The sequence below is a fragment of the Lynx canadensis genome, chromosome D4, assembly GCF_007474595.2.
Source record: "Lynx canadensis isolate LIC74 chromosome D4, mLynCan4.pri.v2, whole genome shotgun sequence".
NCBI lineage: Eukaryota > Metazoa > Chordata > Mammalia > Carnivora > Felidae > Lynx > Lynx canadensis.
This window is the reverse complement of record NC_044315.2, coordinates 28,541,229-28,568,893: the sequence shown is the minus strand read 5'-3', so window position 1 is coordinate 28,568,893 and position 27,665 is coordinate 28,541,229. Positions and strand designations below refer to the sequence as shown.

At 45.1% G+C, this 27,665-nt stretch overlaps 1 protein-coding gene across 1 annotated transcript; it reads left to right on the top strand.

The window, feature by feature from the left end:
- FBP1 (fructose-bisphosphatase 1) lies at positions 1–27,117 on the top strand. The gene is made up of 7 exons (XM_030293862.1): positions 1–293; positions 12,112–12,274; positions 14,578–14,670; positions 20,437–20,577; positions 23,828–23,965; positions 25,040–25,159; positions 26,788–27,117. Exons 1-7 carry the CDS (start codon positions 124–126, stop codon positions 26,977–26,979), a joined length of 1,017 nt encoding a protein of 338 aa, XP_030149722.1. The 5' UTR covers positions 1–123; the 3' UTR covers positions 26,980–27,117.
- The last annotated feature ends 548 nt before the right edge of the window (positions 27,118–27,665 follow it).

Below are 27,665 nucleotides of genomic sequence, written 5' to 3'. Positions count from 1 at the left end.
TTGGCCAGTTAAGCTCCGAGTGGTGCCGACACGCTGCGCGGTTGCTCAGTCCTCTCACGGCGCCCAGCCGTACGCACCTGCTGCCTGCACCTGCTGCCCAGCCCGCCGCAGCCCGGCCTCAGCATGACGGACCGGGCGGCCTTCGACACGGATATCGTCACCCTGACCCGCTTCGTCATGGAAGAGGGCAGGAAGGCCCGCGGCACAGGCGAGATGACCCAGCTGCTCAACTCGCTCTGTACTGCGGTCAAAGCCATCTCCACCGCCGTGCGCAAAGCGGGCATTGCGCACCTGTGAGTCAGGCCTCTGGCCATCGGGCAGCAGCGTCCTGTCTGTTCCGCTGGGGATGTGTGGTCCCCTTCCTCCTAATGCCAGCCTGTCTGTCTGTCTGACAGATGGGAGTCTGTCTCTCTCTTTCCCTTTTCCTGGTAGCCTCTTTCTCCCAAAGCCTGTCCAACTGCACTTATGCCCTGGCTCCCCTCCCTTGAGCTTGGGGGTGCCCCAAGGTGGGGGGGACCTGGCTCACAGTCCACAGCCGTCTCCATTCTGCAGCCCTCTCCTCTGGGCTGAGCAACCTGCCTTTGCACCCACTCTTCGCCTCTCCCTGGTGAAACTGGCTAGCCAGGCTGAGCACCTGGCCTGCCCACCATACCCAACAGGGCCTCCTACAGGAGAGTGCTGGCGCGGGTGCCTCCTTTCCCTTTGTCTTCTTTGACCTCCTTCACTTCCTCTGGAATTGGGGTCCCAAGCTCAGGTTTCTGATTTAGTAGTACCTCCCTGACCCTAAACAAGTCCTGTTAGGAAGAAAGGAAACCCAAGGTAGGCTGGGAGGAAGCCTGCATGCCCAGAGCTCCCAAGAGTAGCAATGATTGTGAGCAAAGGGCTGCTATAGGTCTGGGGTGTCTGAGAGTCTGCATTTCCAAGAAGCTCTGCGGTAGGTGGTGCAGATGCTGAGAATCTGCACATCATGTTGTGTGTGTAGCAGAGGAATCATGGGACATGGGATTCAAAGGGCGCCTTTTTATGAGGCTTTTGTAAGTAACACAGATACCCTTCGGTTTACTCTGGTGTGCACAGGTACTTTATATTTAGATTGGTCCTTGCCTTAGCTGAGATGTCCCTGGGTTTTCAGACTGCCCACACTGCTTCCTAATGTTTCCTACACTTAGGAATACTGTAAAAATGTGTATGATGCTCATAGCTGATCTGAAAAAATATAATGTGGACGACCTGGATTCCTTTTCTAGTGAGCTGTCTGGCTTTGGTCCCATACAGTGGGTTGGCGGAGCTAATTCTTAAAAAAAAGAGGGGGTGTCGATCACGTTTATTCAGATGATAAGCAGAGATGGGCCTTGCTGGGATTGGAACAAGTATGTTAGGAAGGTGGTGGTTCCATTACTATTTCACCTACAGCCACTCTTAATATGTTTCTAAGGAGCCTTTGTTTTAGGAAATACTCAGTTAACATCTTCGTTCAGATTTAATTTACAAGTATAGGTGCCCTCACCACCTTTCTTGCCTTTGAGGACCAGGGAGCTTTGTGAAAAAGGGTGCTTGGCATTTCTTGTATTATTTAAAAAACATGTCAGTACCTTTCAAAATCCTCAAAAGACTCAGAAACCCAAGATGTGCTCTGATGTGTATCTTTCTCACCTTTAAAATAGCCTCAGCCTTAGAGGGACCTGGACAAAAGGGTGCTAGATAAGAGTGTATATTTAAAAAAATTTTTTTAACGTTCATTTATCATTGAGAGACAGACACAGAGTATGGGCAAGGACACAGAATCGGAAGCAGGCTCCAGGCTCTGAGCTGTCAGCACAGAGCCCGAGGTGGGGCTTGAACTCACAAACCGCTAGATCATAACCTGAGACAAAGTCGGACGCTTAACCAACTGAACCACCCAGGCGCCCCTAGAGTGTGTATTTTAGACCAGATAGTTGTAAATACCAGATTAAAAAAATATTGCTGTTGTGGGGCGCCTGGGTGGCTCAGTCCATTGAGCGTTCAACTCTTGATCTCAGTTCCGGTCTTGATCTCACGGTTATGAGTTCATGCCCCACATTGGGCTCTGCGTCAGGCATGAAACATACTTGAAAAAAATATATTGCTGTTATTACTATAAGCTACCTAATAAGTTGTACTCCTTGACAAAACTTCAAATCACTCAAAAGAACACAAGGGAAAAAGTGAAACCCATCTCATATCCATTTCTTGGGGTATCAACTATTAATAATTTACTGGTTATCTTCCCAGATACTTCTTTATACTCATACAATTTTATAGATGGATATGTATTTACATATGTATATAGCCTATATGTAATAGAGCAAACAAAATGGCATCACACTTAATATATTCTTCTGTAGTTTGCTCCCGTCATTTAACATATATAATGAAAAGCCTTCAATGTCAGGACATATAAATCCACCTCCTTCTTTTTACCTGTTGTGTAGTGTTTCATGAGCTATTTAGTGTATCATGGGCTATTTAACCCTTCCTCTATGGTAGGGCATTACACAGGTCTTTGTTTCAAGTAGTGTTGTACTTATGGAATAGGGGTTGATGCCTGGTTGTGTGGGTAGTTGACAGGGGAGGACCAGGAACTTGGACACTTCTGAACCCCTGTGGGAAAATAAGAACTTGGTTATCTCAGTATGACATGGTCAGTTGGGCAGGCAGCAGTAAGACAAGATCTCAAGCCAGGCCTCCAAATTACATTCATTATAGGCTTTGATGAAAAGGCCGTGCCTGCAAATAACTTGTTACTGCTGAAGACTTGCCCTTAGGAGGGCATGTACCCAGAGGAACAACATGATTGCAAATTTGCAGGAACCTCACAGAAGCCAGTTTATAGAGCTCAGTCATGTCTCACCAGGGACACATCAGTTTAAAAGTAGAGCCTGGAGTGCGATATCTCTCTTGCTCTCTCTCTCTCTCTCTTTGTCTGTCTCTCTTTCAACTGATAGTTGCTGTTGTAGCCAGCTTCATTGTAGTTGATAAGACATTCATAGAATCACAGAGTTTTGAAAGACTCAGAAGTCACCTAGTCTAGCCCCTCTTTGTACAGATGAGGGCCCTGGGGGGGGGGTGGGGGGTGGGAAGGGGAGGGCTGAGGGCTGAGGGCTGAGGGTGAGGTGCATAGACCTGTTGCCCAGGCTGGGAGTCTTTATACCACGTGTCTCTGACTTTATTTTCCCCAAGTCAGTTAAAGCTCATCTGACTCTAAACCTTACCCATTAATTTTATTTTTGATGCAAATTAAGAATTGTACCTCAAGAAGCCATTGTGCTTCTAGAAAACCTGTTCTTGAAGGCTTATCTCTGTGCTTCTGCCTCCCCTCCATCCATTCTCTGGAGGGAAGGTAATGACATTCATACAAGGGGCAACCCACCTTCTGTTCTCCCAAGGAGAACAGTCAGCCTGTAAGTGGATCTGATGAATTTATGGTTCAAACTGAAGTGATTGCTCTTGTCTTTGTTTTCACTCCTTTGGGAGAAAGTGGTTCTCCAGTGGTTTAGTCTTTTGCTTAAGGCATATGAAGTTGATTTCCCTTTGTACGTGTTTCCAAATCATTGCCTGAAGAATTCGCTGGTTCTGTTTAATTCAACAGAACGTTATTGAACACCCACAATGTGCAGAATTCTAGGAGAGATTGAGGGATGAGAACAACAGAGAGTTTATGCTGTAAGACAAGTATAGAATTAGTTACAAAACACAATAGAGTTCCTGAAAGATGCTTTCATAGAGATGCCAAAAATACAATGTGGATGGATGCAAAGGATTGTGGGGCACTGAGATGGGCATTGGCAGTGAGCAGGGAAAGATGATCCCAAGTCCTGATGGCTAGAGAGCATTTTGAGGTGAGCAGTTGTGTGAGGGAAGGTAAGGGGTGGTGGGAAGATATTTCTGGAGAATGTGCTCATTTAGTTTGACTAAAGCAAGGAGCACATGTGGTGGGGCATTTGTGGATGTTAAATTTGAGTGTGTTGGGAGCATCCAATGGCAGGGGTGAATATATTTTGCGGGTGTGCGCAAAGGGGAGAGAGTGAGTACAAGTTGTTGAGTGGGTCAGTGGCATGATTAGCAATTAATCTGGGGAAGATATGGCTGGAAGTCTAGACTTGGAAGGCAGCTGAAATATTGGGAAAAGCCATTGAGGGTGGGGAGTGAGGAAAGCACTGAGCTGAGCTGGAGCATTGGAGGGGAGTGGAGAGAGACCCCAGGGAAGTCTTGAGTGTGGATTGGGTGAGAAAGGGCAGTGAGGTTCTCAAAGAGAAGGTTCTAGCAATTGAGAGTAGGGCCATGCCATTCAAAAACAAAGCAAAACAAAACCCCAAAACAGAATTCCAAAGCAGAAGCTGGTTTTAGAGGCTGGGGATGGAGGAGAAGGTGATTCCAACATTTTGGAAACGTTAAACTTGTTATGTTGGAGCGCTATCCAGTTGGAGGTGTTGTTCAGCCTGCTGTTGGATGGGCTGTGTGGGATTAGGGCAAGAAATCCTGCCTCACGGTTTGGCCACTGGATTTTGGCACCTTTGCCCTGAGGCAGAGAGGAAGAGGGGAAGAAAATTAGGACTGGATTTAACAGAACATGCAGGACTTCAGAGCATGTTTTGGGGAGCAGTGGAGTTGGGCTTGGAGTCCTGCTGTGCTATTCAATTTCTGTGAGGATTTGGGCAATTGATGGAATATCTCAGAGCCTCAGTTTTCCCACTTATAAGATGGAGACCACTGTTTTTCTTCAACCTCAGAACGTTGTGTAAGGATGAATTGAGTTCATTAAACAGGTACCAATATCGTCATTACTTTGTTAGACTGAAGATTATTATTATTTTTGTTATAAACTGGTATGTCTTTCTATTTTGCCTTTCAATCCATAGTAGTTACCCATGTGCACTCATACATTCCCAGGCATGTATTTCAGGATGGAACGTTATATATTAGAGCAACGTTGCACCATCAGGTCGATTACAGGAAACCTCCTATACTGCTCATGTGGTATCCAGAAAAGTTGCTTTAAAAAAATTTTTTTTTAATGTTTATTTTTGAGAGAGAGAAAGAGCACAAGCAGGAGAGGAACAGAGAGAGAGGGACACAGACTTCAAAGCAGGCTCCAGGCTCTGAGCTGTCAGCACAGAGCCCGATGTGGGGCTTGAACCCACAAACTGTGAGATCATGACCTGAGCCAAAGTCGTACACTTAACCGAGTGGGCCACCCAGGTGCCCCAATAGCACTTAAAAAAAATTTTTTTTTTAATGTTTTTATTTTTGAGAGAAAGAGATACAGAGCACGAGTGGGGGAGGGGCAGAGAGAGGGAGACACAGAACCCAAAGCAGGCTCCAGGCTCTGAGCTGGCAGCACAGAGCCTGATGCGGGCCTCGAACCCACAAACCCTGAGATCATGACCTGATCCAAAGTTGGACGCTCAACCAACTGAGCTACCCAGGTGCCCCATAAAAGTTGCTTTTATATATGGGGTTCTCTTGGTTGTTTGATGGAAAAAAATAATAAGGAACTTCAGTTTTAATTTTGGAATTACAGATCAGTTAACATGTTTATTTTCAAATTTGCAGAGTTTATGATATTGAATTTTTCAAACTTTATCAGATTTATTTTATATTTCTTAAATTATCTTCTCCTTATTACCAGAGAGTGAACTGTAACTTCCTTTCCATACGAGAAGCACAGCCAGTCACAGGGAATCCTATTTGTCTGCTTTTGACTGGCAGGAACACAAGCGAAGGTTGGGGTTTGCGACTTTTGAACGCTGTTCTGGTTGGCATCTCTTCTTCAACGAATTTCTTTTTCTTTTTTTTGCTCCAAGCATTTGTGTCAAAGTTTTTTTTTTCTTTTTTTTAATGTTTATTTTTGAGGCAGGGGGAGGGGCGGAGAGAGAAAGAAGGAGACACAGAATCCCAAGCAGGCTCCAGGCTCCAAGCTGTCAGCACAGAGCTTGATGTGGGGCTTGAACTCACAGACCCCGAGATCATGACCTGAGCCGAAGTCAGTTAACCGACTGAGCCACTCAGGCGCCCTTTCAACAAACTTCCGATGTGACCCTTGGATATCCCTGTGTGGGTGAACAGTTGGTCATTTACCTCAGAATCAATCAATAACAGGTCTTATTACGTTCCACTGCAGTGATAAGGAGTAAATAGTAATCTGTCTTCCTTTCTCTTCAGGTGGGTGTTCTGAAAATGAGCTCTTTCATTTGGTTCTTTTGCTTGCTGTCTGCTGTCCTGTTGACGTCAGGAAGAAATGCTCTGGAGAGTTCTTCCCTGAGAGGGGTGTGGCTCCAATCCTGGTCTCTCGGGCTGTGCTACAGAAATGTTGCTAAAGGCGGCTTTCCCCTGATCATCATAAATCACAAACTTTATGGCTGCGAAATGGCACATCCATTCTAGAAGTCATGTGCAAATTTGAAACACAATGCTAATATTTAATCCAAATGTCTAAGGCTTTTAAAATACTGGCCAAATTTAGCCTATCCTTTTAAGGAGTTCCCTATTATATGAATTAAAGCAATGTAGCTTTTTCAAATTTTTCAGGGAGGTTTACAGTGCAAATGAAAGCAGATACTTTTCAAGTTGATTTTTGTTCCCCAACCTCCAAAAAGAGAACTCTTATGTGTCTAGGCCTTTAAAAAGGAACAATTCACAAGGACTCAAACCCTGACAGGATGCTTCCCACCCTTGAATTACTTAGACTGCAAGGCCAACAATTTGAATAAAAATGGAGTGCATTTGAAGGTATTTCAAATGCAATACTATCCCCATTAAGACTCTTCAAATGCAAACTTTTGAGCACTTTCTTTTGTTGCCAGTTACCTGTGACACAGTTCTGCACTGGCTGACTTCTCAAAAGTTGCAGGCAAAACTGGTTTAGAGGTCATGGTTGCCCCTCCCCCATCATCAACTAACATTTACTCAGTGGACGCCTGTGGGGCTTGCTTGTGAACATCATGGCTGCCGTTTGGCTGCTGTGAACCAGGTGCATTGGTGGATTAACCCTCGTCCTTACAAAATGTAGAAGCAGAAACAATCCATCCACCTTGATAAATACTCAGAAGGAGAGACAATTTGGACCCAGGTGTCTCTGGTGCAGTGTTCTTGCCAGGACCCACCTTGGTTCTTAGCGTGGGTGTATTATTTCCAAGGAAAATTAGGGATGAGAATGGAATGATACCAATTCTTGCTCACTCACCTATATATGCCAGGCTCTATTCTAAGCCTATATCAATTCATTGACCCTCGCTTCCCCCATATATTACCAAGTAGATGTACTTAATTTTCATTTTTACAGATGAACCAAAGGTTAGAGATTTTAAGTGACTTTCCTTGGCTTGCTTAGCCTGTGACAGAGCCAGGACCTGAACTCCAGTAATCTAGAGTCCTAGCCTGTGTGATGAGGTTTTGGGGTGACGGTGGGGTTCGGAGCTGACGGTTAAGAAAGAATTCTTGAAGACATCTTTGGTGCAAAAAAAGGTGATTTTATTAAAGCATGAGGACAGGACCTGTGGGCAGAAAGCTGCACTAAGGCTGTGAAGAGTGGCTTTTTATATACTTTGGGGCTGGGGGAGGTTATGTCAAAAGGGAAGTTTCCAAAGAGATTTTCATATGCTAAAGACTCACAGATTACTGGAGGCCTAGCTATTGTCAGGCCAAGGTTGTTCTTCCCTCTAGCAAAGTGTTAACATTGAGACCAGTAGGGAGTTCCTGGAGAAACTTACTCTGCCTGCCTCAAGTATCTGTCAATGGGCTGTAGGTTATACGGAGATTCAATTTTATCTTCCATTTTCTTCCTTCCTTTGTTCCCCCACATCACTATGGAGGAGAGGGTGGTGTTGGGGTTCCAGGAAAGGGAGTCTATAGGTTTCTGGAGATTTAGGCTTTTTCTTGTAATTGACTAAGAGATTTGTAAACTGATGGAGACTCTGACCAGTCCAGCCATCTGTTTTCTGTCCTTTCCTTTGTTGTTGGGCAGCCAAGATTGTCTGAGGAATGTCACACATATCCTGCCTGGGGAAGGCAGGGGTAATGCTACTTGGTGCTTGCCCCTCAGTTTGACTTATGCTCCCTCATCACGTGGAGTTAAAGCCCATGATGTGTTCCCTTTCCCTCTGTGATAACTTGCATTTAGGAAAAGCTTCGTTGGCAGATCAAATGACTAGCTCGGTCACAACTGATGACCCCATCTCTGCATGATCAGTGCCCAACTGAGTCCTCTGTGTGGGGTGGAGGGTGGAGCTCAGCCTAGAGGTTTACAGCTTGCTTAGGGCAACCCATTTTTTCACCTTTTGGCTTGATTCTCTTTCTCCACTGATCGTAAGGCATAGTTGGACTCTGGAAGGGTTTTTTTGACAGAGTTGTATTATGGTTTCCCCACAACCTTGCAGCCTCATTTGCTGCCTGATTCTGGCCCCAGGGAACTGCATATTGGGAACTGATGTAAGAAAGAGCCTGGTGGTGTGTGAAAGGGTAGTTGGTTCCGTGCCCTCCTGTTCACAACAGCTGGCACGGAAGTTGCTTCTACACCAGGCTAGGCTTCTGGCCTCTGCTGGGCTCTTCTGGAATCTGTCTAGAATTCTGGTTTGGGGAACACAGTTGATTCACTTTCCAAGCCCTAGTTAAAGTGGCCGGGCAGAGGCATAGGCCGCCTCACTAGAAGCCAAGGCCCACACCTGCTGTCCATCCCAAAGGCTGGTGACGCTGCTCTCTCCTTGTGGCCATCGGAATACACAGTGAAGGCTCTTTGTCATCTATCCTTTGGGGCCTTTGAGGAATGATGACTGATCAGAAGGCAGACATTTCTTGTTTCAAGAGGGTTTCTGAAAACTTGGGAGAAAATAAGCTCCATGTGTTGTTCAGCTTATTAGTTCCTTGAGGGTATTTCTGAGGACGTTTCTCCTCTGTCAGAGTTGCAGGAGCCCTGCATGCTTCTGGCTTTTCATTGGGCTGTGGAAATGTGTTCCCTCAGGGACATCTTGCAGCTCTTCTGAGGGCCCCTCCTGTGGTGTGTTGGGGAGAAGCCCGACTGAGCATTTGTCCTGCCTGGCTTATCATCCCTGAGCAGAATAATGCAGGGGACAAACACGAGTCAGGGTAACTTTGTGTGCTAAGACAAAACGCAAAGAACACCCAGTGATAGGATATGAACTTGGTTGTAATTACTATCAACGCGGCAGTCTGGGAACTCATTCTCCTGAACCCTGATTCTACCTCAGAATCACTTTCCTATGCCTTTATAAAAGACTTTCTTAAACACCAGGCGTCACTAGGGGAAACCCTGCCACAAGATGACCTAAGAAAGTTGTAAAGTACCTGAATTTTGAGTTTGAGGGGCCTAGAACATTATATCTCCATATATTTTGTTTTCATGTTTCACAAGCAACTGGAGGATAGTTGGGAAAGGGTCCTTCTCGTTAGAACAGAGGAGGGACCCTCAATGGCGTAAAGAGGAGAAAGGGAAAGGTAACCACCCAACCTTGCAGGGAGTTGGAGCCAGAGAGGTGGCCACTTACCTGCACTGGTTTGGCAGGGAACATGGCCATTTCAGTGCCAGGTGTAGCACGTGTCCCCAGAGTGTTATATGGCCTACCTGACACCCATTACAGAGAGGTGGTGTCACCCGCTGTGACCCAGAACAGGAGCTTAACACTCGAGGCAGCAGTGAGGAACCAGGCTGGTGGTCTTGACCATTCCAGAGCACTTACTGTTTCTTGTTTGTCTCACTCACTTGAATATAAGCTCTATGAGGGCAGTGGTCTCATCTGTCTTGCTCCACACTGTACCCCCAGCACTCAGAACATCTCCTAGGGGCATGATAAATATTGTGAAATGAATGGACACTCACACGAACCTCTAGGAAGCCTTGGAGTCTGACTCTTCTTCCCCCATACTGCTGGACGAGGTACCTGAGCAGGTGGGACATAGGCCGAAGTGTGAAATAGGCCTTTCTCATGCCTACCTTAGGTGCCTCGTCCCTCTGCCCCAGGCTTCCAGGCCTCTGTGGAGCTGTCCCCATAGGCCTGCCCCTCTGGAGACCGTGCCAGTGGCTTTCCCCGGCATTCTAAGGCGTGGAATGACCTTGAAAGTCCATTGCTCCTATACTCATTCCTTCAGGCTCAGGTTTCTGCTCTCCTGGGTGTATGCCATTCATTCATGCAGCAAGTGTTTATTGAGGGCCTACTATGTGCTGGAAGCCGGGACACAATGGAGGAAAACATACCCCTGTCGTCCTCCTCACAGGAGTGAAGGATAAACCAACCATGCTAACATGATGGGGGATGAAGCCTAGGGGCTCTCCGAAACCCCTGCTTCCCCTCCCTCAGCAGGTGAAGATCCCTAATGAGGGCTCCCTTGAGAGAGCAACCAAGATAATTAACATTTTTTCTTACCACTACATGCCAAAGGCTGTGCTAAGCCCTTTGCGTGCCTCATCTCATGGAATCCTCTAGCACCGCACAAGGTATCACTGCCCTCAGTGGGCTCATGCACCAAAGGAGGCACAGAGAGGAAAGCGACTTGCAGAGGTGAGGTGTGAGCTGGGTCTCTGTTAGAGAGCTCAGGTTCCTTTCCACAGCCTGTTTGCCTGCCTGAATTCAGAGTGACTTTAGAAGGAGCAGCAGTGAGGGCCAGTGGGGTTAGGGAGGGAGGTGTATTTGGGTTGGTGGCCCTGCCAAGCCCCTGTCGTTCCACCCAGAATCTGGCTGCCTTCTTTCTCCAGCAGCATCGGCCTCACCGTTGAGGTGAGAGAAAGATTATGTGGGGAGAGGACCCAACGCCTGGACCACGGGCTACAGCTGTGGGTCTGACAGATCCCTCGGTCTTTGACTCATGAACGAGGAGCGACACGGTGGGAAGGGTGGCAGTGGGCAGAGGGCTGGTGGGATGAGACTCCATCCCCAGGTGGGCAGGTGAATGACATTGAGGCGGCACTAATGGTGGGCTTGCTGGGAAGCCGGAGTTACCTTCTGGAGACGGTCAGGCCAGGTCAGGTCAGGCCAGGCCAGGCGTTTTGGGTGGCACGGTTCCCAGTGTTGGCTCAGGTTTGTCCGTCCAGCCAGAGACATGTGAGTTCTGTTTAGAGAAAACGCATTTGCAGGAGTTGAAGCAGGGGCTCCTGGGACCACCGGTTCCCAGGCAAGTGCTCCTGGCAGCCTCAGCGAGGGCTGCCACTGTGCCCCTTGTCACCCACTCTCAGCTGTTTGGCGGTGTCTTCAACGCTCCTACTTGCCCTCCCCACATGCAATCTCTTCTCTTGGACTGTGCATTTTCTCCAAACTTTTCCCTCTTCTCAGTGTTCCTGCTCAACACCGGGCTAGAACAACCTGCCTCTTACTTCATTCTAGCAAACTAGGCTGCATTTTGCACAAGCCACTCCGCTTCTGGAATTCTGCAATTACTGACTTACAGGTACCTTGAAAATAAAGTAGAAACTCCAGATTTTCCACTTCCTGCAGCTTCTCACTTCTGCTCTGCTTCTCTGGTTCACACAAGCCTGTTGCTGTCTGGGTGTGAGTTTCCTTCTCTATAAAATGAGGTGATGCGACCAGTCAATATTTTCTTTCAGGAGCTTTACAGCTCTAAAATCATAGCATCCCTTGTCTTTGCTCATATCTAAGGCTCCCTGCCCCTCCCCCCCCCCAGAAGTTTCCCTTGCCTGCTGTACCTCTCACAGATTCATTCTGCATTAAACCTGTGCTTCCGGGAGGTAAAGATTGGTTTTGGGGGGAAGTGAGAAAGATCAGTCTTTTTAATATATAAAGCACAGATATACACTATATTTGTAGTATTCAAATTAAAATTTCATGGAGGAGTGTGATTAGGAAAAAAAGCCAGAAAGCCTTCTTAGGGGCCATTAAAAAACGGTTGAGAAACATGGATGTAACCACAAACGTGTGCTGGGAAACTTGATAGGTACTGGACAGATGAATAATCCAGGGAGATGACCGTTCTTCTTGTTTTTTTTTTTTTTTTTTTCCTCCCAAACCATGTGTCTTCCTTCCTGTCTTCTAAATCCTACTAATACCCGTTTCCAATGGGTTTATTGGTGTATTAGCATATTCTGGTGGTCATGGCTTACATTTTTGTGGCTTTTCTTTCCTCTAGCTATGGAATTGCTGGCTCTACCAACGTGACAGGTGACCAAGTGAAGAAGCTGGATGTCCTCTCCAATGACCTGGTTATTAACATGTTAAAGTCATCCTTTGCCACCTGTGTTCTTGTGTCAGAAGAAGATAAGCATGCCATTATAGTAGAGCCCGAAAAAAGGGTGGGTCTGCATTTCTACCGTTGAGGGGTTCAATGTAACTATTTTCTTCCTAGCTTTATAAATGGCTCCACTTGTTCAGCCAAGGTGGATTCCTAGGAATCATCCTATCTTCTTTTCAAACCATCAGTCATCATTCACAGACTGCACCTCACTTCTGTATCTGAAATTTACTGTCTACACCATAGTTCATCCCAATACCACCCCACCACTGAACTCATACATTGGAGAGACTCTTATGTACTCCTACTCATCCCCAACCCTAAATTTTTGTTGTCATGTTCAAGGCTCTTCAAAGTCTGGCTTCTGTTAACTACCTCTTTTGCTTCATCTCCACCCACCAAATAGCCAACCTTCACACTCACCTTTCTTGCCAATTTAAACTGCTCAGGTTGCCTGGGTGGCTCAGTCAGTTAAGTGTCTGACTCTTGATTTCAGCTTAGGTCATGATCTCACAGTTCGTGGGATCAAGCCCCGTGTGGGGCTCCATGCTGACAGCATGGGGCCTGCTTGGGATTCTCTCTCTCTCTCTCTGCCCTTCTCCCACTTGTGCACTCTGTCTCAAAATAAATACACTTAAAAAAAAACTGCTTTCAATTCCTATCGCTGATTTATGCATTATAATCTATTTGGATCCCATTGATTTGATTGCTTCTTGAAGGCATTGATGGGTTATATTCTTTTATGTATCCCAGCATCTTGCCTGGAAGCTTGTAGGGGCTCAACAATAAATTGTTGTTGAAGAAATGAATGAAAGAGTATAGCCAGTTTTTGAAGAACAGCAATCATGATTTGAAAAAAACCTTTTGAGATGTGATGTGCACTTATATGGGCTTTCTGCCTTTCCCTGTTTGAGATGAACTGGTGACAGGAAGGAGTAGCATTAGAAAAAAGCAATTGGAGGATTAATTTAAAGAGGTTGGCTGCTACCCAGTTTTGACCTTTATAAGAGGGGTGGGAAGCCATATCGGATTAACTTGTTTTACATCATTCCTAAAATACCACTTCATGTCAGATTCAAAGTTCATGTTTTTCTCTGCTGGGCTTCTCAAGGTACTTGGCAGTTTTAGGCATGTGGATTGAATTTTGTGTTTAATATCCTCTATCAGTTACCTCAAACTTCCCTGACTGTAACATGCCTTGATAATAGGCATGTTTCTGTTTTCCAGATGACAGCTTCCTCTGCATCAGCCAGGGTGATTTGTTAAGAGCAATAGGTCGGGGAATCAGAGAAACCTCTTAATTTGATGCAGAACATTTAAAAACCACATCTTAAAGTGGTGGATTTGGAGATGGAAAATCCCCAGTGGTGTACTGGTAAACTCTCTCCCTCCCTCTCTCTCTCTCTTTTTTTAAAAAAATTTTTTTTTAACATTTATTTATTATTGAGAGACAGAGTGTGAACAGGGGAGGGGCAGAGAGAGAGGGAGACACAGAATCAGAAGCAGGCTCCAGGCTCTGAGCTGTCAGCACAGAGCCTGATGCAGGGCTTGAACTCATAAACCGCAAGATCATGACCTGAGCCGAAGTTGGACGCTTAACTGACGGAGCCACCCAGGCGCCCCTCTCTCTCAAAAAAAAAAAAAAATCTCTGATGTGTAGCACATGCCAATTTCAACTGTGTCAATACTCCCATAGTTTATTTCAAGCTACCAACATGACATCACTGAAAGCACGGTTGGGAAGAGATGTGCACCATTAGCTCTTGGGCACCCATAGGGACCAGCTCCAGCACACCGCTGAAAATCCAGTTCAAAGAGTGACATTTTGATAGTCCAACTACCACAGAGAGTTATGCCCTTTGGGAATCACAGTAGGGATATTGCTGAGAGCTCTGTGCGCTATAACCTCAAGTATCATTATTTATCTGCACGAGGAGACTTTTTACAGATCTTAATTCTGTCTTTGCTTCACCTAAGGAATTGTTACGTTTTTCCCCCTTATGAATAAAGAAAAATAAGTGACTAACCTTGTTTCTTTTTTTCCTCTGGCTGCCAGGAAACTCAAACCAAAATCATGATCCATCTGTATCAACAGTGTAGGAATTTTTGACTTATTTATCTGTATTTCATCATTTTCATCTAGACCTGTTATTCTGTGTTTTCTTTGCCTAATGATCTTTTTGGGATGTATACTTTGTTGTTGTTTTCATTCTGTATGCCATCTTATCCCTTCCATGACAGAGGATAAATGACTCACATTTCTTGAACTTTCCCCTAGAGTCTCTTGTTTTATCCCCTTAGTGTATTCTTGTTGTTTTGCTATAATTTTAAAAGTAAAGTTGTATTTCCTTTTTCTCTGCTCAGGGTAAATATGTGGTCTGTTTTGATCCCCTTGATGGATCTTCCAATATTGACTGCCTTGTGTCCATTGGAACAATTTTTGGCATCTACAAAAAGGTAACATGTAATATGTCAAGCCCCTTGGTTGAGATAAAAAGAAAAGTTAAGGTTGAGCACCCAGTACTATTTCTCTATGGGTGAAGCTGTCAGAATGTATATCATGAAACTGGGAGGCTTGAAATGGGTTTGTATCTCAAGTTCCCACTTTTCCAGCATTAACGTCTTGATGATGATCCATTAAGTAGTTTAAAAGAAAATATAGGAAAACATGGGTGGGTGGGAAGAGAAAGCTATTTCTCTCTTTTAGCTATATCTTGCTTTCTTTTATGAGGGAAAATGAGAATAAAAATAAGGATCAATATAGATTTGTCACAGTGATCATACTATGTGAACTGAGAATTATATATACAACAATAAAGTAATAGTTATGTCAAAATTGTCCTTTAAAGACCCTGAATCAGGAGTCTTCAAACCATGACTCCCTGGGGCCAAATCCAGCTCATTGCCTGATTTGTATGGCCTGTGAGAAGAAAATGCCCCTTTGCATTTTTATTTTATTTAAAAATTTTTTTTTCTTTTTTTAAATTTTTTTTTTTCAACGTTTATTTATTTTTGGGACAGAGAGAGACAGAGCATGAACGGGGGAGGGGCAGAGAGAGAGGGAGACACAGAACTGGAAACAGGCTCCAGGCTCCGAGCCATCAGCCCAGAGCCTGACGCGGGGCTCGAACTCGCGGACCGCGAGACCGTGACCTGGCTGAAGTCGGACGCTTAACCGACTGCGCCACCCAGGCGCCCCTAAAAATTTTTTTTAAGTTTATTTATTTATTTTGAGAGAGACAGAGATAGCATGAGTCTGGGAGGGGCAGCGAGAGAGGGAAAGAGAATCACAAGCAGGCTCTGCACTGCCAGCACAGAGCCCCATGTGGGGCTCGAACCCACAAAGCTGTGAGATCATGACCTGAGCTGAAACCAAGAACCAGACCCTTAACAGACTGAGCCACCCAGGCACCCTAGCCCCTTTTGCATTTTTAAATGGCTGAAAAAAAAAATCTAAACATTTTGTGACCCATGACATTCATATAAAATTTAGTTTTCACTGTCCGTAAATAAAGTTTTAATGGCGTATGCTCAACTCGTTTGCTCACATATTGCCCTTGGCTGATTTTGAGCTGCACCAGCAGGGTAAAGTAGTTGTGATGGCGATTGTGATGGTGAAGCCTAGAATGTTTACCCTCTGTTCCTCTGTGGAGGGTTTGCTGCACACTGGTACAGCATGGGGCCCCAGACTCCTGGCCTGGGTCTCTCGCTTATGTGAACTGGGTGGGTAACTCTACCTCCAGAGCCTCTCTTTCCTTCTTTTTTGGTGTGTGTGTGTGTGTGTGTGTGTGTGTGTGTGTGTGTAATAACTCAAGTACACAGACTGGTAAAAAATAGAATGGGTCCCCATTGCCCATCATAAACATTATGAAATCTAAAGTATGTCATCTTGACTTCTGCCCCTTTTGTTTATTTTAGAAATAAAACCTCTGTAAAGCCCATTCCTTCATCTCAGTGGATGAGGCAGCTTCATTCAGCTGACCTCTGAGTTTCCTCCCAGCTTTCCTGTTCGGGAGATAGAGGGAGGCCACAGCTTGAGAGGCAGGACCACAGTTTGCACCTTATTTCTCAGAGTGATTTGTCTGGTGTTGCACATAATCTCCTTTTGAACACATGGAAAGTAGGACCACCGTGGGATGGTTTTCTTTCATCATTGGTGTGGATTTTGGTTTTCTGTCTTGACTGAGAGGCAGATCCACATCAAAATCAGTTTGGGTAATAGAGGATTCTAATGCTCATAACAAAAAGGCAAAGGCAACAACTTAGTTATTTTCCAAGTCATACCATGAAACATACATTCCTATTATAGACATGGAGGGAGGTAATTTTTACCTATCAAGTATCGAATCCACAGTAGAGCAAGAGAGGTTTCTAGCAAAATTCTTCCTATGATGGTAGACTCCTTCCTGGTTAATGACTTCACCAAAACTAAAGGAGTGTTGATGTTTGCCAGCCACAGTCTCTATCTCAAAACCCTAAATAAAGACTCTTTTAAGGAAAGAAAAAATCCCTAGAAAACTGAGAGCCAGAAAACTAGCTATCAACCAAAAAAAAAAAAAAAAAAAAAAAGAAAAAAAAAATATATATCAAAGCAGCTTGCAACAGCAGCTTGAATGATGAATGCTAAAACTCAACAACAGGTCTCCATGCTCTTAATAAACCTGAAGTGGCTCTCTTAAAAGCCAAAAAAAAAAAAAAAGAAAAGAAAAAAAAGAAAAGAAGAGTGTGACACCTGCCTTTATGTCATTTCAATTTTCAAACATCTTATTGATTCTTTGAAACCATTTGAGGGCTTGGGGTGGGGGGTAAACATCCATGTGTCTGATGCTTCAAGTGACACATTTACTGCTGTCAATGTGAGCTGTCAGCCCAGAGCCTGATGGGGGGCTCGAACTCACCAACTGTAAGATCATGACCTGAGCTGAAGTCGGACATTTAACCAACTGAGCCACCCAGGTGCCCCTCATTTGGCCTTTTAAAGCATCAGAAAATAAGGTTGTTTTTGTTTTACATGTTTGGAAATGGCTTTCCTGCCCTGCCCTGTCCTCCTTTCCTTTAAAAAAAAATGTTTTTAAGCTAAACGTGTTTCATATGAGATGGTTTTGGAAATATTCAGTCCCCACAACTAAATGTAGTTTCACAAGTGCTCGGGCAGGTTCAGAATCCAATTCAAGTCCTTTAACTGAGCACAGGGAGACTTATTAATTAATAGCCATATGGAATGCAGCTTCCTAACACTGACACTTACCAGTTCTATAGGACCTTGGGCAAAGTAACTAACTCTCTGTACCTCTTGTTTCCTTATCTGTAAAGGGGAGGTACTGAAACTTAAAAATAATGCCCCCAAAATAGTATCTGGCACAAAAAAAGTGTTTGATAAATGTTAGCTATTAATATTACTTGGTTTGTATGTGAACATTCAATGGAAAGTATCAGAACTCAAACTAAAGAACGGAATGAAAAAAGGGAGGGAGTGAGGGAAGGAAGGAAAGTAGAAGAAAATTATTGGTTCTCATAAGTAGAAAGCCCAGTGGATAGATTTGCTTCAGGTGCAGCTGCATTCAAGGACTCAGACCATGCAACCAGGAGATGCATCCTCTCCATCTCTACTGCGCTCCTCCTCTCTGGTGGCAAAACAGCGCCTAGCAAATCCAGGCTCACACCCATCCCTCTCAATTAAGTCGAGCAGAAGATGGAAGCCTCTTTTCCAACAATTGCAATAAGAATGTCATCTCATTGGGTCTGATTGGCTTGGCTTTGATCACCTGGCCATCCCTCAACCAATCACTATGGCTTGAGGCATGCGATGATTTTGTTGGCCAGGCCAGGGTCGTGTGCCCCCCCTGAGAGCTGAGGGCCTGGGGGTATGTTAAGGAGATTAACAGTGAGTGCAGTTATCAGAAGGATTGTGGTTGCTGGCCAGGCAAAACTTACCCATGTTCACTAGTGATTATAAACCCCTTGAGGGCAGGGGCTTTGTTTTATCTATTTTTTGTAGGCTAGGTTGTCTAGTGTAATAGTAAATGAACAATATTGGCTGAGTTATGGGGGACTCTCAAATGCCTGTGAGCCCTTCCAAGGAGTGTTTGGCTGCCCCTCTGAGGGAAGCCCAGATAAGTGACAAGATAGCATAGCTCCACTCTTGCCTGATATTCTCTTCCACTGCCTTAAGTCTCCAGACTCCATGATGTCTTCCTCATGAAGTGGTGTGGAGTAAAACAAACCCATACCTGCAGCAGGTGGGGGCCTGGGATAGGTAGTGAAAGGTAGGGTCTAGAGACTTTCTCTAATTTTGCCTAGGGCTCATCGGTGGGTCCATGAGCATCTGCATGGGAATGTGATGGATCCCTTGGAACAAAGGCCTTCACTGCTGGGGTTTGAAGGAGGGAACCCATGCATTAGAAAGATCAGGCTAGGAAAGAATTCCTCCTAATCCATGATTCCATGGCATTATTTTCTCTGAGTGTGTGGATCATAGACAACGTGACCATTTCTTATTCTATGGAAGTCAGAGGGTAAGTTTTTCAGGTGGCGACATTTCAGGAAATGCTGTTTACTCTTGCACTGTTGGCACAGGCAGGCACAGATGGTTCCGGGTGAGATGGATCTTTGAGGGATTTTCTTACTGGAGAACTGATTATTTCAAGACTTTAGTGGCTCCCAGTCAACTCATTCGTTTACATATTGCTGTTACCTGATTTCTCACTGCATTGGCAGGGTTAAGTAGTTGTGATAGAGGAAAATTGGAGGACTGAGTCCTCCCCTATGTCACTGGCTTTGAAGAAAGCTGGTTCTTTTTTTCAGGTTGGACACTGGCAAAATTTGGAGTTCGGGAAAACAACTCAAAATCTTGATAGCGTGATTGGTCTGTGTTTAGATGCAATGCACTGCTCTATGAACACAAACCAAACTAAATCAAATAACATGACCCAATCCAGCCAAAAAACCAACAAACCGCCTTAGTGAAAACCATTTATTAGACACAGGAGTGGGAATGAGGGGAAAAAGGAGAAAAAATGGCTTTTGGACTCTTCCTTTTTTATAAACTACAGTGCAAGAGTCATGTATGGTGCACAGTAAAATGCAGATTCCCCTTTAGAAAGTCTGGCTTAGTAAGCTTAGGCTGCACCCCCAGAATACACATTTTTAATAGGCGTACTGAGTGATTCTGATGCAGATGGCCTCTGGGCCACAGTGTCAAAAGTTACAGGGAAAAATTACCAGGGATGTTTTTGCTGGGATGACTTCCATCTCCGGCATTGTGATACAGATGTGTGTACTTATTTTCAGCTACTGGAATCTCTGATTGGGGAAGGAATAAATGAAATTGGCAGAAATTGCTCATTTTTTATTCTGTTTGAATCCAAGTAGAGAGTATTCGAGCTGAAAGATTTGTTTGGGGCTGTTTTGAGGACTGAAGAAGCCAATCAGGTGTTAATAAAGAAGATCCCCTTAAGGCGTCCCCTTCCTTAGTATCAAACTATGGTCACATGACCCGGTGGGCTATGTTTTTAATGAAAAATGAAAAGATTAGGGTGCATGTAATGTTCTAAATGTGAGTATTGCTTTATTAAATTTGTGTAGTTGTGTGTGCATGTGCACGTGTGTTGGTACTGGTTTGTGGTGTGAGTGTATTTTTTTACTGTGGGATGTGGTCAACAAAATGGAAAGCAACTGCCCTATCCTGGAATGACTCTGGAGAGATCTTCTAAATTCCCGTATTTCTGAGAATTGCTTGGGTGTGTGAGGCAATAGGCCACACTGCCCACTAAGGCACGTGCAGCAACTGGCCAAAGCCCACAAAATTGATTTCCTCGCCAGACTAACAGTCCTGCAGCCCAGCCTTAATATGTTTAAATAAAGATGGAGTAGGCAGGTGAAAGACATTGATGCCTGTAATAAGATTAAATTAGTGGGAGCTGGCAAGGAGGCATGCTCTTTTTCGAAAGTGATAATGGAGAAATGAGGGAATATCAAATTAGTAAAATTGGAGGAGGCCCCTGACTGGAAAGAAGGATCCAGATGCAGGAAATCTGCAGTATGGGGGAAGGCTGCTGTGGTAATGTAATCAGGATATTACTGATGTGTGGAGGAAGGCCCTTCTAGGAAGATGCCCTGTTGTATTAGGAGAGTACCTTGATAATGCATCTTGCTAATGATTGAACTGGAAAAAGGAAACATAAAACAAAACAAAAACATGTTGTGTTTTCTTTCTTATCCCAGAGTTCAGCTGATGAGCCTTCTGAGAAGGACGCTTTGCAGCCAGGCAGGAAACTGGTGGCTGCCGGCTACGCCCTGTATGGCAGTGCCACCATGTTGGTCTTGGCCATGGCGAATGGCGTCAACTGCTTCATGCTGGACCCGGTGAGAGACACTGTGTGAAGTTAGGTGCTTGGCTGGTGACTGCAAATGTCTGTTATTTGTGTGGGAGGGTGAAGGGGGGGTATGTAGAGGTGGGAAATGAGGCCCACAGTGGGGCAGAGACGATGGAGTGGGGAAAGAGTGAGGGAGATGGAGGGGCACTGTGTATATCGTGAGAAGCCTACTGAGGTGAGAAATAATATTTGTCCAGAGCATAAGCGGGGGATTTTGTTCCAAGATTAATTCTTTAGAACAGACATTACCAAATGGATTCAAATGTCCACCAAGTCCAGGCAGGCCACGTAAGTGAATGCAGTGTGCTGGGGAAGGAAGACTGGGGCAATGGTGGGGAATGGGGAAAGCTAGCTGGAGAGGTCTAGCAATTGTTACTATTTGGGAATAGGGGCCCAGTCTTGCCAAGGCTTCCAATGTTTCAAGAAACACTGGATTTAAAAAATGTATGTGCTAGCCAACTAAAACACATTTATGGACCAGATAGGGCCTGTAGATGGTCTGTTTGCCACTCAGTATCTCCGTTAACTAGCTTGTTTTGCAGAGGTGAATGGGTGTCCAAATGCAGTGGCTTACATTTTTTCAAAAATAGCTACCTAATTCATTTGATGTTGTGCTCATGCATGCACACCTTCTGTGAACCCTTGAAGTTTTGATAAGGCTTTGAAAAACTCAAGGAAGAGAACTTAAAGAAGGCAATGAAGATAATTCCTCCTGCCACCTTATAGAGAAAAGCTACCTTACAAAGAGGAGTCCAGGGTGCCGTGAAAATATTAACAGTTTTAATTTGTTGGTAATTCCTTCCACATGCCTGTTAATTGGAATTATCTCTTTATTCAGGTAGATGACGGTTTCAACAAAGCAGATGAATTGGGGAAAGAAATCTCTCTAAATATCTGGCCCACTTAAAACCTACTGTTGAATGTAGAATTCAGTAGGTTGGCACATTCATTGTGCATTCGATACAGTGCCCCAAAGGGAAAAGAACTGGGCCTATAAATACCTTTTAGTTTTCGACGAGTCCTCCTATGACAGTAACGAAACTTCATCTATTTGGTGCTTTTTGTTGACGCACTGAACACAAGGTATAGATGCCTGGCTGGCACCTGGCGGGAGACAGTTTTTTCCTGGTGAGGCCCTGGACTCTGTGCATGGCAGATGGTATAAATGAGAACGTAGGCTGCCTTGGCCCCCTACAATCTTGCACAACTGGACTTTGCCTCCTTGGAAGAACCGGTGCTTAATAGATAAACAAGGCTAAGGGAACAATACCAGATTAAGCCTCCAAATGAGGTGACCTCAGGGGAAAATAGTGGCAGAACCAGAGCAAAGTTCACCCGGAGCCCAGCGGACAGTTTCTGGAATCACTGATGTTTACAGATTTACTGTTTTGCCAGAGATGTACTGCTTCCCCCAGACATTCTTCTGGTGACTTCTCTGTTACCTTTGAGTTGGTGGACGTGTAGAAAAAATGAAATCTTTTCTTGTTTCCAGATCGTAGACCGGTGTCTCTGGGAGTAAGTTTCTGTGTATTTGATAGTCTTTTGCCATCCTGAGACCTAATGGCCCCTCAGTGTCTGGAAGAATGGTGCATGCCTGCTGTAATGGTCCCCTGCTGGGGACACCATCTCATTAACCCACTGCTCTCTGGTGCCTGCGGGGCGAACCTCAGACCCCTTTAGCGCTTTCTTTTCATTTTGGCTGATGGTTTCTGCTAAAAATACTGAGACAGCTCTCTCTGCGTTTCCATCAGGCTTTAACTTTCAGAAGGCTTTTTAGTCTCTTGTCTGCACTTGCAAGAGACTTTGCTCCTTCATGTCTCGCATGCTCTGGCCAGGTACCAGGGCAGGGCATCTGGAAGCATGGCTTCATGAGCTCTCGGCACCTGTTGTGTGATGGATTTGTTTTCAAGACTTTTTTCTTTCTTTTTTAAAATGCTTTTAAAAAAATGTTTATTTATTTTGAGAGAGAGAGAGAGAGAGAGAGAGAGAGAGAGAGAGGGAGGGAGGGGGAAGGGCAGAGAGAGAGGGGGAAAGAATCCTAAATAGGCTCTATGCTCTCCATGCAGAGCCCAACTCGGGGCTCAATCCCATGAACATGAGATCCTGACCTGAGTTGAGATCAAGAGCCAGTCACTCACTGACTGAGTCACTCAGGTGCCCCTCAAGAATTCTTTTCTAAATATAGTTATTTATTTATTTAGTTTTCTGATTATAAAAGAATGTTTCTACATAACTGTGGTCAGAATTTTTGGGAAAAAAAAAGCATAAAAGGAAAAAAGAAGAATCACTCACAATGAAGCCTTCCAATGACCACTGTTAATTCCAGTCTCTTTTTCTCCTTTTCCTCATCCTTCCTGTTCTCCTTCCATTCTGCCTTCCCTCCCTCCTTCTATTCCTCTCTTTCTAGGTCAGACACACTCCCTGTCTGCAGGAACCACTCTCTGCTGGGGGGGAGGTAAACGGCTGGAGACAGGTGTATTGATACCTCCTTTCTTCCCTCTCACCTCCATGGAACAGCCCCCTCCCCACAGGACAGGTCTTCAAGCGCCCTCTTCTCAGGACATGTAGGAGCCCCAAACAACCCTCAGTCCAGAGCAGTAGGAGTTAGGTGACACTTTCCTTCCAGATTGCCATCTCCTCTAAAGTACCTCAGCCCTAAAGGCATCAACTCAGCACTGGGACTTGGTGGCAGGACTGAGTTCTGAGAAACACTTTGCAGACCCCATCTCCTCACTGACCTCCCCTCTGGTAACCATCAGTTTGTTCTTTGTAGTTAAGAGTTTGGTTCTTGGTTTGTCTTTCTCTCTCTCTTCTTTTTTCCTTTGCTCATTTGTTTTGTTTCTTAAATTCCACATATGAGTGGACACACAATTCTCAATCTCCCTCAGGTTTTGCTGCTGTTTTACCTATTTCTGCCCTCCCTGTTTTTGTATGGTTTCTCTCTTGTTTTACTGAAACTATTTGAAAGCAAACCCAAAAATTTCGATCCCCTAACAACATCTGCGGCAGCCTCTTCTCTTCTTTCCTTTTCGCCCACTGACTCTTCCCTTGTCCTGTTTGCCATTACTGAAGTGGCAGGCTGGGGACATAGTGTCCCAGCTCCAGGAGAAGCATCCTGTGCCCCCCAGCCTCAGGACCCCCAGCCCAGCTCAGTCCAGCTCAGCCCAGCCCAGCCCAGCCCTCACACAGGCCCCTGGAGGAGGCAGCTCATCACCTCTCCCTCTCCTTCCTGTTTCCAGGCCATTGGAGAGTTCATTTTGGTGGACAGGGACGTGAAAATCAAAAAGAAAGGAAATATCTTCAGCCTCAATGAGGGCTATGCCAAGGAATTCGATCCTGCTGTCACTGAGTATGTCCAGAGGAAGAAGTTCCCCCCGGTAAGTGAGGGCTCTGGGCAAGGGCCCGTGAGTTATGCACAGATCTGTTGGTTCATGATTTAGCCTGGAGGCTAAAGGTGGCAGGGATCACAGGGCCTTGGATTCCACTGTGCACTGACCCCATGATGAAATTCCCACCTAGTCCTGGGCACTGGAACCCCTGCCCTCAGAAGTCAAAGTCCGAGGGTCCGTGTCAGCCTTTGCTACTTTCTCTTGGCAGAAGAAAATTAGGATAATAAAGTCGCCGGATGAATGAGTTCGTTCATGGCAGTAAAACATTTCACTTCTGTAGTCCCTGATCTCAGATGGCACAGAATGTGGTTCTCGTACCCAGGTGGCCACCTTGTGGTGTCTGATGGATTTCTATCCACCATCTCAAGATTAAGAGTGTCCATCTTGGCATCTTTCTGAAGAGGTTACAAATTACCAAATACAAAGAGAAGGAATGGCTGTTTATAGAGCTGGTTCTATGCAGGAATATCCAGTTTTGTCATACTCCTACTTAAATGCCACTGAGGAGGAAGCCCAGATACTGTTTGGCATTCAGGGCCTCAGAGCTGGCTCAGGGCTCTCTTTCCAGCTTTACTATCTCTCTTTCCACCTTACCCTGGATTCCCCTCCCACCCCTGAAGTCTGCACACACGCACTGCACCAGGGTCCTCCCCAGGTTCCTGGTGGACAGCATTTGCATTTGCCTTCTCTGTGTTGCCATACTTTGCTTGGGCGGTTCCCTTCCCCCCTTGCCCAGCTCCTTAGCTTGGCAAAATCCTTCTCAGCCTGCAATGTCCTGGTAAAACGTATGATTTTGTGATGGCCGTCCCAACCCCATAACCAGAATCAACCCATCCCCGGTTGGGGCTTCTGCAGGTAATTTGACCTATTGTGAGATGTGTAAGAATGGGGCTATTTGTTTTTGCTCCTTGGGAACAGGATATTCATCACATTGCCTATCACAGCCCCAAATATGCGCCTCATAGGTGTTCATTAAATGACTGTTGAATCAGATGAGCATAGAGGACACAGAACTCATTTTCTTTGTGGCAACCCTAATTATTGTTAATCTTAACCTTGCAGGACAACACAGCACCCTATGGCGCCAGGTACGTGGGCTCCATGGTGGCTGATGTCCACCGCACCCTGGTCTATGGAGGGATCTTTCTGTACCCAGCTAACAAGAAGAGCCCCAGTGGAAAGGTAAACAAATCCCCTGAAAGGTGATTGAGAGGCACTGGAGTTCCTTTGCAACCCAGGGAATTTGACTTCGGAAGAAAGAAAGATGACAGTAGCTACTATATTGCCATTGTGCTCCGCAGTAGGATGCTGAGGATATGTGTGGCATCTTCTTTCCTAGATTAAAGGTTGTCCTCATTAAAGCCAGGTGATATCAGCTCAAAATGGTCTCTTGAGAGCCCTTCCGTTGCTAAAGATAAGTAATAGTGTTATGGTGAGGACGGGTGCTTCCAGTGGGTGCGTGGTTTGGCCTGGGAAAAATGAATGCCATTCATAATGTGAAATGAAACAGTTCAGCTTCATTGCCAAGGCAGAAAAATCGAATATGTATCCAAGTAAAGGTTTCCTTTGATTGCTTTCAAGAGGCATAAAATAGAAATAACTAATGAGCTGACATTGGCTGCTTGGAAAATGAAACCTTCCTAGGGAAAGAAAGACTCTCTGGGGAAACCTAGAGCTTTCAGGGAAGCTGTTACCACTGACTGCACTGGTCTAATGCCCGCAGAGTCCCGAAGCCATGGGGTGAGCTGTGCTTGCTTAACACTGGCTGAGGGATGCCCCGCTTTTCTTCTACACAGTGACAGTGTGTTTCCTTCCCAAGTGTTGTCCCTTTGTTTTCCCCGATAGACAGTCTTTTTTTTTTTTTTTTTTTTTAATGCAAGAGAAGGAATGGGAACAATAATCCCCTTAAGATAGTTAGAAGTGTATATGTTCCAGATATGTTCAGATCTCTGTTTACAGCTGGTGGTGTCCAGTTTGCTGAAGGCATTCTTATTTGCTTAAAACAGCGCCCTTGCCACAGCCACGTCAGGCATCTCAGCCTGTGTGATTAGCCTGCTCCATAGCACTTTTCTTTAATGCCTCAAAAAATTGTTTCTGAACACAGATATTGAGGTGCCTCCTTTTTTCCCCCTCAATTTTGCAACTCTGGCCATGACACCTGTATGGAAATAGAGTCAGGAAACACCTGCAAAAAGCTGTCTGCTCAATAGGCAGACTGCATGAAAATGAACACAATAAAAAAGTTAATATTTAAAAGTAAATGCCAAGATGTATAACATACTAAATCCCAACCCTGAAGCCTTTGGAGAATTGTAAAAGTAACGTGCACAGCGTTGCAAACAATATCATACTGTTTGGAGGAGCCAGTCTGCTTTCCAGATGTCTGCAGCCAGACACTACCATGGATGTTTAATGCTTTTAGAACAGGCAAAGCTCCATCCAAAACACACACCGAGTCACTCATTAGGTCCAGTTTCCGTGCTATAAAGAGAAGGGAACCATCAGTTCTGCCAAAATGTCATTCAGTCCTGAGTCCAGGTGGTCTGTCTCCCATTTGCATCAGGCCATCTATTGCTGGCTCTGGCTCTGGCTTGATGAATGGCTTAATTTAACCAAATGGTTAAGTTAACCATTTGGTCTTAGAGGCAGCCTTGGGGGTGGGGGCTATTACAACCTCATAGAAGGAAAGGGAGAGTTACATGTTACCTTGGAAACTCCCACTAGCTCTGTATTAGTTTGGTATAGAACGAATCCCTTTTCTATGTAATATTTTCTGGTGTGCGGGCGCTGCTCTTGGCTCTTTTTTTCAGTTGAGACTGCTATACGAATGTAACCCAATGGCCTACGTCATGGAGAAGGCTGGAGGATTGGCTACCACTGGCAAGGAAGCTGTACTGGACATTGTTCCCACTGAGATCCACCAGAGGGCGCCAATCATCTTGGGGTCGCCTGAAGACGTGAAGGAGTTCCTGGAGATCTATAAGAAGCACGCTGCCAAATGAAGAAGTGGCCTTGCCCACACCAGAAAGAAGTGCCATTTACCTGGACCTTTTATCCCACACGGTGCTACCCCTTTCTGACTGCGCATCATACATTCCTAAACAGCAGAAATAAAAAGCATGCATATTTTCACTGTCAAATGCTGTGTAGTGCTTGGTGCTGCCTTACTATCTCAGTAATGCTATGGATGGCATGTTTTGAGTGGATAGGAGACAAATAAACATCTTCTTTCTATTTCTAAAAGAAGAGTCGTCCTTGCTTTGTGTCAAACAATAGTAGTAGTGATAATTATAACAATAACAGTGAATGCATGGAAATTAGATAGCTGATTTAATCTTCACAACAACCTTACCAACTAGGCACCATCTATAAATGACCCATTTCACAGGTGATGGAATGAACAGAGAGGTGAAGTAATTTGCCCAAGGTCTCCAACCGATGCGCGGCAGCGCTGGGATACAAACCCAGGTACTCTGGCCACTGAACTTAGAGTTAATGTGTCCCTTGTTCTCCGTGTTGCCCGTTCAGGTCTGAGTGCGCAGAACTAACCTGAGCAGAGAGAGCTGTTTATGCCTTCCTGGGAACTGGACAGGTGAAAAGTTAGGGGGCCACCCATCTATGACCTAACCTTCTGAGTCTGAAGGCTTATGTTGCCACTCAGTAGTGACTTTTCAATAAAAACATAGCA

Bases quoted from the DNA above. Each gene is read 5' to 3' on its own strand.
- FBP1 (XM_030293862.1), top strand. From the start codon at position 124: ATGACGGACCGGGCGGCCTTCGACACGGATATCGTCACCCTGACCCGC. The intron at 294-12,111 runs GTGAGTCAGGCC...TCTTTCCTCTAG, and splicing joins AAAGCGGGCATTGCGCACCT to CTATGGAATTGCTGGCTCTA. The intron at 20,578-23,827 runs GTGAGAGACACT...TCCTGTTTCCAG, and splicing joins ACTGCTTCATGCTGGACCCG to GCCATTGGAGAGTTCATTTT.